The sequence below is a fragment of the Octopus bimaculoides genome, chromosome 1 (genome assembly GCF_001194135.2).
Source record: "Octopus bimaculoides isolate UCB-OBI-ISO-001 chromosome 1, ASM119413v2, whole genome shotgun sequence".
Classification (NCBI taxonomy): Eukaryota; Metazoa; Mollusca; class Cephalopoda; order Octopoda; family Octopodidae; genus Octopus; species Octopus bimaculoides.
The window spans coordinates 10,129,524-10,141,446 of record NC_068981.1 but is presented as its reverse complement, the minus strand read 5'-3'; the positions used below and the strand labels follow the sequence as shown (position 1 = coordinate 10,141,446).

Genomic DNA, 11,923 nt, shown 5'->3' with positions numbered 1-11,923 from the left:
TATATAGTTGAAATTTACAGAAAAACAAAAGACGAAAACAGGTGTATAAACAACAAGCAGGTGTATTAGTTTAACGCTCAGGAAGGTGAGAAAGTCTTTTACGTTTCGAGCCTACGCTCTTCAGCAGGAAGGAACACGAGGAAATAAACCAAAGAGAGAATAAAAAAAACTTGTGGAGTTAGCGGTCAGTCATGGCGCTAGATATATAGCATTCAACACAAATATGAGTGAAAACAAGAGGGTAAGGGTATTGTCGAAACACATGTTACATAATTTGTTTTACTAGAAACTGAAAACTTTACTAATCCTTACACTAAGTTTCTCGCATCCAATATTCAGAAGAGTAAAACAAAATAAGCATATTTATAATTTTGAATGCGATTGGATGTTAAACATTCCCTAACATTCATTCGATTCTGATGAGATAAGCATAAATAAAGTGGGATGGGGTGAAACCGAGTTTCTAAGTGTCTTCTGCTGCACAAGAATGGAATACAGCTACAAAAAAAAAAAATACAAAAAAAAGATCACTTATAAATAATACAAAACGCCAATGTAACCTCCACGACTTTGAATCATAAGCAATAAAATTTACATAAAGTGTGCCTTGAATATGTTTCAAGGGAGAAAACCATGTATGTATAACGCCGTTTCATGCACACATAGTCAATCATTCGCTCTCATATGTATGTGCGTGTGTGTGTGTGTGTGTGCATGTGAATATATATGCATACACAAAAGTAAATTTATGTTGACACACATGTACGCATACATCAAGATGCATAGAAAGACACACATTAATATTTGAACACCCATATACACATACAGATGCATGCATATATATATACATATGTATGTATACACATATACTATTATATATATATATATACATACATATGTATGTATACACACAAACCATTATATACATATATATATGCATACATATGTATGTATACACATACATTATATATACATGCATATATATTTATGTATACACACATACATTATATATATATATTTGTGCAGAGACGGGTATAGATACACGGAAAAACATGCAGTAATGTGAGCACGTGCGCAATATATACATAGCTACAGAATATGAGTATGTTAAAAGGAGAACAATAAAATAAAAGTTGGTTCGATTGCAAAAAAGCCATATTTCATTAAAAGCATTGAGCAATGCGAAAAATCGGAAATGCAGGCATGCTATATATGAAGTGGAGATTAGGAAGAAGGAAAGACTCTAAAAGATAAATAATAGCAGAAAGAAAGGAAAGGAGAAAAATCAGGAAGAAGTATATGTAATATAAAGATATCTATTTACTTATATATATATATATATATATATATATATATATATATATATATTTGCATGTACATGTGCGTACGTATTGACGTACATGTAGGCTCTCTTGCACGAGAATGCTCATGCATAGAAATACAGATACACATACCACACACATATGCACACTATGTATAAATATATGTCATGTACATTGCATACACGGAAGCTCCTCAAAAAAGGTTAGAAAAGCTTTAAAAAATGATGCTGTCTTACAGAATCAATATCCAATCAACGCTCAGAACATGCATTAAGGTGATTTATAAAAGACCAAAAGCTATTTTAGTGTCTGTCTGCATTATGTGAGAAGTTCTGATCTCAGATTCAAATCATTAGAACCTAGTTGCAGGATATGCATCTTCTCACTTTAGCACAAATTGCAACGGAGTCTAGAATCGTATTCCAGTATTTTCCGTATTTCCCTGTATTTTTCATGTAGTTTACTTACGTAAGAGTGGAGGCGTAATGGCCCAGCGGTTAGGACAGCGGACTCGCGGTCATAGGATTGCGGTTTCGATTCCCAGACCGGGCGCTGTGAGTGTTTATTGAGCGAAAACACCTAAAGCTCCACGAGGCTCCGGCAGGGGATGGTGGCGAACCCTGCTGTACTCTTTCACTACAACTTTCTCTCACTCTTACTTCCTGTTTCTGTTGTGCCTGTAATTCAAAGGGCCAAACTTGTCACACTCTGTCACGCTGAATACCCCCGAGAACTACGTTAAGGGTACACGTGTCTCTGGAGTGCTCAGCCACTTGAACGTTAATTTCACGAGCAGGCTGTTCCGTTGATCGGATCAACTGGAATCCTCGTCGTTGGAAGCGACGGAGTGCCAGCAACAACTTACGTAAGATTATGAAAACTCGCTATTTTGTGCATACTAACACTATTGTTCTAAGATCGAATATGATGAAAGAATTATTGAAGTTGTCAGCACCCTTACACATAGACATATACGCACACGCACACATTCTCGCGCACGCGTATATCATATAAATGTTAAATAGGAATTATTTGAAAAGATAGTTTCAAATAATAACGGAATGGTTACTGATTTGGAGACTCTTTAATGAGAGTAGAGTAAAGTTTATTGTAAGTTTTCCGTTGACTGAGAGTGTACACGCGCATTATTTTAATGACCCCCGAGGAATCTACTAAAATTAGTGGCTCATAGACAACCACTCAGTTCTGAGAGCACTGCTTTTAATAGTAGAAACAACTGTAAGCTAATGAAACCGATTACGTAGCTCCTGTTCTTTTGTCATTTATTAACAAATATTATGCTTTGCATTCGGCTAACGCTCTACTCTAGAGCAGATGTATATTGAGTTTTAACAATTGGTTATTTGTACCGCTCTGCGTTAGCAAAATCATAAAATGCTATCTGTCCACCCGTCCATCTACCTACCTACCTCTCTCTCTCTCTCTCTCTCTCTCTCTCTCTCTCTCTCTCTCTCTCTCTCTCTATGTAATACCTTAGATGAGCAGGAACAAACTTATTGTGTTAGGCGGAGAGCTGGTAGAAATGTTAGCACGCCGGGCGAAATGCTTAGTGGTATTTCGTCTGCCGTTACATTCTTAGTTCGAATTCCGCCGAGGTCCACTTTGCCTTTCATTTTTTAGATGTCGATAAATTAAGTACCAGTTACGCACTGGGGTCGATGTAATCGACTTAATCCCTTTGTCTGTCCTTGTTTGTCCTCTCTATGTTTAGCCCCTTGTGGGCAATAAAGAAATAAGGAACAAATTAATTGTGTTAGTAATGCTGTCAAAGGTAATTGTTAGATGATTTACTATAAACCTGTGTGAATAAACTCGTCAAAAATACAGAAAACCTGTCTGACAGAAGAGTCTGGTGCGATAATATATGCAACAGGAACCAGATGAGAGTCTGTTAAGACAGAAGCTAAGGCGGTATATGGTATGAGCGTTTGAAACGGGGTGACCTTTATTTGTAGGAAACGGGTTAGGAAGGTACGTAACACGATGATAAGGGAAGATGGAGGATTTTAAAGAAAAGGACGGATAATTTTTGAATTAGTATAATACTTTCTACTATAGGTACAAAACCTGAAATTTTAGGGGAGGATCATTGTCTATTATATCGACCCCTGTGCTCAACTGTTACTTATTTTATCGTTCGCGAAAGGATGAAAGGTGAAGACGACTTCGGCAGAATTTGAACTTTGAGCGTAAAACCGGAAGAAATACCGTGAAGCTTATTTTGTCTGGTGTCCTTACGATTCTGCCAGCTCGGTGCACTGAAGAAGTACAATGGCGTTTCTCCGAGCGATGTCAAGGTTACTAAAGATTTGCGAGAATGCTCTTTCACTTGTTTCAGTCATTTGACTGTGGCCATGCTGGAGCACCGCCTTTAGTCGAGCAAATCGACCCCAGGACTTATCTTTTGTAAGTCTAGCACTTGTTCTATCGGCCTCTTTTGCCGAACCGCTAAGTTACGGGGACGTTAACACACCAGCATCGGTTGTCAAGCGATGTTGGCGGTGAGGGGGGACAAACACACATACATATATATATATACATATATATATATACATATATACCACGGGCTTCTTTCAGTTTCCGTCGGCCCGAGGCTATAGTAAAAGACACTTGCCCAAGGCGCCACGCAGTGGGACTGAACCCGAAACCATGTGGTTGGTAAGCAAGCTACTTACCACACAGCCACTCCTACACCTATACGTACATATCTTAGAAACGCAGATAGTTTAAATGAGAATAAACACTACTCCAAATATTAAACGTTACCCAGTTATTCTGTAAAATGCATGTATAAAACCATATGCTATGTTCCGCTGCTATTGAAGAAAACCAGTCTGAACATCTAAAACCTAATTACTAAACAATCAACCTAGCATTCCAAGGATTCTAGTTTAACACAATAAGAAATCAATAATAATCGTTTACTCTAACACGTATAAAAAAATATTCGTTTTGTCCAAAGAAACAAACATTCGTTTTGTCCAAAGAAACAAACATTTTCTCAGAGATCGGTAATGTTCTGTTGACAGCAAACTCTCATGATACACGCCGTCTACAATGGCGTCGCTAATACATCTGCTTTATCTTTTATCTTTTACTTGTTTCAGTCATTAAACTGCGGTCACGCTGGGGCACCGCCTTGAAGGATTTTAGTTGAACGAATTGATTACAGTACTTTTTCTTTTTTAAGCCCAGTACTTATTCTATCAGTCTTTTCTTGCTGAACCGCTAAGTTACGAGCACGTAAACAAACCAACACCGGTTGTCAAATGGTGGTGGACACACACACACACACACACACACGCATAAATACCATGGGTGTCTTTCAGTTTCCGTCTACCAAATCCACTCACAAGGCTTTGGTGGGCCCGAGGTTATAGTATAAAATACTTGCCTAAAGTGCCACACAATGGAACTGAAGCTAAAACCATCTGGTTGGAAGGAAACTTCTTACTACACGGTTATGCCTGCTCCTATAACAGGAACAGGCTTCTCTCTTGTCTTCACCAATTACCACTATCTTTGTATGAAAGTAAGTTATCGTGAAAATCCGTTTTTCTTTTTTATTGTTGTCCGCTTTTAATATCAACACCTATATCAATCAATCAATCAATAGAGATACAAAAATTCAAATGACTCTGATGTTTCGCTGGCAGCAGCTCGATGGCTGTCATAGTGACTCTGCATTTCGTTTGAATAAAATATTTAGAGCCTTCGTCTGTACTGAGTTCTTTGTCAGTTTATGTTATCAGGTGTTTATGGGTGTGCTTGTAGAACAATGTTCCAGTAATTTATAATGATTGATAGACATCTTGGAAGATTTCATTTGAGATGTCAGGAAGCACCATTTTGGTTTTCTCCTTCAGACGACCAGTCAGTTCTGAAAAACCAGACCGTTCTTTCTCGTATGGCATATTAACATAAAAGCAGAATTCTAAGTTGAAGAATCTCATATATTACCACATTGCAATAATTAAATTTATCTTAGTTCGCTTCAGACAATTATCAAGCAGCTTTTATCTTTTACATGTTTCAGTCATTGAACTCTGACCATGCTGGGGCACCGCATTGGAAAGCTTTTAGGCAAACACATCAACCTCAGTAATTATTTCTAAGTCTGGTATCTCTGATGTCTGATTCTTTTTGCCGGAGGCCTAAACAAACCAACACAGATTGACAGGCGTTAAGAGGAACAAACACAAAAATACACAGACATACTATATAACAGGCTTCTACACAGTTTCCATTTATTAAATTTACTCACAAAGCATTGGTCTACCCGCAGTTATATAGAAGAAATTTTCTCAAGGTGCTGCACCGTGGGTCTGATCCTGATGCCACAATATATATATATATATATATATATATATATATATATATATATTCGTTTTGCAAGATTCTTGATGTGAAATCGTGTGTTGAAACAGATATTATTGTATATGAGGATGGTTATATATATATATGGCACTATATATTTGGTGTTAATTTGATTCAGCTTTGTTTTACATTAATCGTATTTCGGCCAGAGTTCTTTCATCACACTTCTGTGACCTCATCAGTGGTCCTTTGCTTTCTTCTTTCTTATTTGTGTGTCTTTCCTTACTAACAATCAGCCATTTTATATTTTGTATACAAAATACAAAATGGCTGATCGTTAGTAAGGAAAGACGTTCAAACCATCCCCAAATACAGCAATATATATATATATATATAATTAATCAAAGGACATACTAAGTATGTCTACCTGCTTGAAATAACAGCCAAAACCCGTTATTAAATCGCTGGTAATTACTACAGAAATTAAATGAAGGCAAAAATGGTTAAGTCAATCAACTTACGTACATGTGGATTTACATGGACTAGCTTCTGTAAATTGATTATATATATATATATATATATATATATATATATATCCCAATTACCTAACCATATGTATGGTTTATCCACTATAAGTTTGCTTCTTTAAACATAGAATGGACGCATAAAGTAAACCTTACCTCTAGATGCTCATTGCCGACTGCCAGACGAAGCGGTGTGCGACCCAGAATGTCATTATAGTCGATATTAAAGTTTGTATTATCCTGAAGGATTCTTTGCACCGTAGGAATGTCTCCGAATTCTGCAGCGTAAATGAATTCTTCCTCCAGTTCAGTTAACTGCAAAAGAAGAAAAATGAAAATTTTGAAGAATACATTATGGCATGTGAATAGATCAATGTAAGACAATACATTATCAGAAACCGCATTACTGAACACACTCAAAATATCGAATATACAATAATGGAATAAAACGCGTGACACTGGTTTTGTTGGACTGTCTATTTAATTTAACTTTATTTTAAAATGATGCAAATTGTATACAAAAGCTAATTCTTTCGTGGAGAAAACTAAAACAGGAACTCATGCTCACACACATATAGGCACATATACCGATGCATGCATTCATTTATGACTATGTATGTTTGTGAGTGAGAGTGTGTGTGTATGTGTATGGATGTATATGATATGTCGTTTCTTCACTTCTTTAGCTTTTTATGTCACAGCTTCCAGGTCACTACCAGATTTCAAAGGATTAGTATAGTTATAAGTCGCTCTGACGTGTGACTTCCTTTTTTTTTTAGCTAAATTTTACCAACAGTGACAGTCACATGAACTATTTTTAGATATTTTAAATATATTTTGAAATCTCTTTCGATATACTATGTATTTGGTATCTTCTTTCGTTGCTTTGGATAATTTTGTTTATTGTAGCGGAGAAAAGGAATAACACACTTTGAGACTTACTTCGTCTGACAGAGAGAGAGAGAAACGTAATGTCTATATAAGTTTCATACATCTATCTATCTATCTATCTATCTATCTATCTATCTATCTATCTATCTATCTATATACAAACACACACACTATCTCTCTCTCTCCCTCTCTCTCTCTCTCTCTCTCTCTCTCTCTCTCACACACACACACACCATGTATATATGCTAATATCAAACAGTAAGAATGAGTGCTCAATATGGCATTGGTGGATAAATATACCTTATTTGTGGGTTAACAAGGGGCTGCCAATGCTCTCATATAAAGAAGGATCGCTTAACATTTATCAAGCCTGCCTCTTCGGAACGCTGGTACTCGTCTCCATTTTGGTGATTTCGAAGTTTCGGCCGACCAAAGCCTTGTAAATGGATTTGGTAGACGGAAACTGAAAGAAACCCGTCGTGTATATGTATATATATATGTATGTATATGTTTGTGTGTCTGTGTTTGTCCCCCCCAAATCGCTTGACAACTGATGCTGGAGTGTTTACGTCCCCGTAACTTAGCGGTTCGGCAAAGAGAACGATAGAATAAGTACTAGGCTTACAAAGAATAAGTCCTGGGGTCGATTTGCTCGACTAAAGGTGGTGCTCCAGCATGGCCGCAGTCAAATGACTGAAACAAGTAAAAGAGTAAAGAGTAAAATGAGAGAATATATGTATGTATTGTGTGTGTCTGTGTGGGTGTGTATACAGGGTGCGTAAGGTATTTGAGGTATTTTGATCATTGCTGCATTTTTTGCTAACTTTGTATAATCTTTGTTTCAGAAAATAATAATGGAAGACCCTTAGCTTACTCAAGAAATGAAGAGGCATGCTGTTACTGTGGTTATAAAGGCTGATCATAGCGATTTAGAAATATCTGGATTTTTAAATCTGCCAGATCTTTCGTCTACGAAGTTTGTAAGAAGTTAGAGACTGAAGATGGAAAGGTATCACCAGTACCAAAGAATAAAAAGCACTCTAAACGTTCTGAAATGATTAGAACACATGAATTTATCCAGCAAGTTCAACAGATCGTTGATTACAACAATCCCAGAAAGTCCAGGAAGTCAATTGCAAAAAATCTCCATGTGTCAGAAGAAGGAACAGTTAGAAATATTGTCAACGAAGACATAAGTCTTATATGATATAAGATAAGTCTTACATGATGAGGAAAGGTCAATTCGTCAGAAAAAGCAAAAGAAAATTACTACATCAGTTCTAAAAGGTTTATAAACAAACTGAAAAAATCCAGCAGAAGATTTGATTTGGTTTTTCTCAAACGAGAAACATTTCGACCAGGATCAAAAAGTTAACAGAAGAAATGACAGTTGGTTATGTGCAGACCCTTCTGAAGTTCCAAGTGTTATGCATACAACATTTCCTACAACTGTCATGGTTTTAGGGGTTGTCAGCAATAAAGGACATGTGATGCCTCCTTACTTCTTTCCACAAGGTCTTAGAGTTTACTCTGCCACCTACATTGTGGCCTTGGAAATAATTGTTAAGTCCTAGATAGACAGTGTATGCAATGGAATGCCATATATGTTTCAGTAAGACTCTGCACTATCACACATGGCTCTAGTGACACAAGAATGGATGGCTGAAAATTTTCATGATCACATAACCCCTAACATTTGGCCTCCTAATTCCCCAGATCTCAATCCATTGGATTATTATATGGGTGCGCTGTTGAGAGAGAGGTCAATGAACACGCCCATAACACCAAAGATTCTTTGAAAGCTGCTATAGTAAGAGTAATGTCCAAAATTAACCAGGGATCACTTGATTTGAGCATGGAGATGATTTAGAGCTCATATAGAAGCAATTGTTGAAGCTGAAGGTGGCTCTATTGAATAACATTATAGAAAAAAGGTTTATTTTTATCCTCATAGCATTTTTTGATAAATAAAGTTATTATATATCTATTCTTTTCTTTTATAAACATAAATCTGTCTTCAAATAACATACACACTCTTTAACCCTATACACATACGGAGGCATGAGTGTTTTATTCATGAATTCTCCCCGTTGTTTAATTACTTAATTAACTATTAAGGTTTTTTGTTTATTATTCACCTTACTCGGAACGTACGTTTAGCGTGGATCTGAAGTCTATTAAGCGCAGTACAATAGGAGCAGTGTGCGTTTCTAAGTACAGCACTGAGACTCGTGGTATATTCAGTCAGGCGCTTGTGATCGTGTATGCAACTGGAATATTAATCCGTCTGTACCTCGGTTTGTACGTATGTGTCTCTCTAATTTTGTTTGGTACACGATTGCTATTTCTTTGACTCGAACTTGGTGCTTTACTATTTAAGTACCTCATTCACTTGAATTTTGAACTCTCATATATATATATATATATGTGTGTGTTTGCCCTGGTTGACTGTTAAGCAATAACGTATAGACAGACTATGTATTGTGTCCGTCTCATTCACCATTACTACAACGGGTAATACTTCGGTAAATTAGTTAACTCACACCATCTGCAAAGTATTAAAACTAAGACAAGAAATGAAGAAATAATAAAACTAAACAAAATGTTCTGAAATATTATTTTCTATTATAACATAATTATACAAGAAGGCAAAATAATAATATATATATATATATATATATATATATATATATAAAGCTTTATTTATGTCCTTAAAATCATATTAAATTCTTTGTAAGTTGTTCTTAGCTTTTTTTTAGTTCTTTGTGAATGGAGAGAATGAACGTCGCAGAAAGCACGAATAATCTCCATTCTTATAATGCAGTGCACCACAAAGAGTGGATAGTAAAAGATACGAGTGAACTCAATTTGCACACGTAAAACAGAAAACGATAACAAAAAATCGATTAGCTGGTGAAAAGGCTAGGAAAACATCAATTTTATTTTTTGTCCATACTATGCTCTTTAATTAAAAGCAGTGCCTGTAGAGATAATTCGATTTATTATTAAAAAGAACAGATTGAGTTTTGTTTACGAATCTCTCTCGGATTATATTATTTTGTAAGACATTGGGGTAACGAAAAGAAATCGTTTCTTTGGTTTAAATGATTAAATTAATCATTCAATACTGGATATCTGTCTAACTTGTCAAGTAAAATAAATATTATTGAATGTACACTAACTTACTATTTCTTGACAAGTAAAACTCTGATGAAAATTCTGTAAATTTGACTACGTATTCGGTTCAAATTTTGACACAATCACTAAAGTTTCAGTTCCAAATTGACCAATTAAAAAAAAAAAAAAAAAAAAAAGCTTTACCATTCAGTCTCGTTCCTTTGAACCACCTCATTTTATAATTAGTTAAAATTTCTGATTAATAACAGAATTTTACATTACGAATTCTTTTGATTTGATATGGATTTCAATGATTTAATGAAACTCTGTATATAATTAATACTTACAGGGCACGAGCCCTAACTTTCAAGAAACTGCTACAAAAGCAACAAGACAGGTTTTCTACTATTGGCACAAATTGCTGCTTAATTAGTCTTTTGGTATATCTGACTCCATGTCAGCCCTGATTGGACGAATGTCTGATCATACACTTTTAGGCCATGACATTCTAGCTTGTTTCCAAGAAAAATGTGTCTTAGATTACATTCGTTCTTCATAAGTTTAAGATGCAAATGTTATTTTCGGAAAATTTGCCTAGTAATTTCATTGGTTAAGCAGCCACGCTTCTAGCGGTCAAATGGTTATGACGATGGTACGCCGGGTCTGATTTCATTCCTTCTTACGAAATATTATGCTTGTTTACGGCAAGATTAAATGTAGGAGCTTACAGAATACTCGCCATTTACAGATGTCCTCGTTGCAAATACCCACTAATCGGTAGATCTTTCTATTGAATGGTGCTTATTATTTAGTGTTGTATTGTTTATGTAATGAATACAACTTAAACTATTGTCATAGTATCAAGAGAAAACATTAACACCTGAAGCTAGCTGGCTGTAACTTACCTAAGTAATGTGCTAACGCATCAAAATTGTTTGTTGTTCAGTTATATACCTTTTACGCGGTAATATAGATGTAAATACTTCTACAAAACTTTCTATATACACTCACACACAGACACGCACACACACACACACACACACACACACACACGTGTTGGCGCAAGGATGAGATGTTCGCTTCATTTATTGCTGATATCTTGGGCAAGTGTCTGATATTATCATCTTAAGCCGACCTATACCTTGAGAATGAAAATAGAGAGTAAAAACTGAGGAAGCCGCCATGTATGAAAATATATATGTGTGTGTGTGTGTGTGTGTGGTATGTGAGTGTGTGTGGTATGTGAGTGTGTGTGTGAGTAAGAGACAAAGAGAATTTATAATTATTGAGTCTGTATGGCCAACGTTGTATCATTAAGTAAATTTAGTTATATTTGTACTAACATTTCTCATTATTCATAAGAAGCTGTAGCGTTCTGTACTTTTTTAGAAGGCGAAAAAGGAGTCCCCGCTGAGTCTCTATTGTTAGTTAGAAGTCTCTAATAATAGTTATGAATACATCGGTCCTATTATGTCGGTATTGTCACTTTTACTCTTCACCTAAGACATATACATCTATCTATCTATCTATCTATCTATCTATCTATCTATCTATCTATCTATCTATCTATCTGTCTATCTAACTATCTACCTATCAATCTATCGATATATGTATGAAGGTATATATGTATTTATTAACACACACACACACACACACACATACATATATACATACGTACCTACGTACACACACACGCACATATATATATATATATATATATATATATATATA

At 35.6% G+C, this 11,923-nt stretch overlaps 1 protein-coding gene across 1 annotated transcript in view; it reads right to left on the bottom strand.

Moving 5' to 3' along the window:
- LOC106878508 (short transient receptor potential channel 7) overlaps nucleotides 1-11,923 on the bottom strand; it is a 375,551-nt gene that overhangs the window by 112,256 nt on the left and 251,372 nt on the right. The window contains exon 3 of the mRNA XM_052974185.1: nucleotides 6,341-6,499. Within this exon, the coding sequence (XP_052830145.1) occupies nucleotides 6,341-6,499 (159 nt within the window). The remainder of the gene's footprint in view (nucleotides 1-6,340; nucleotides 6,500-11,923) is intronic.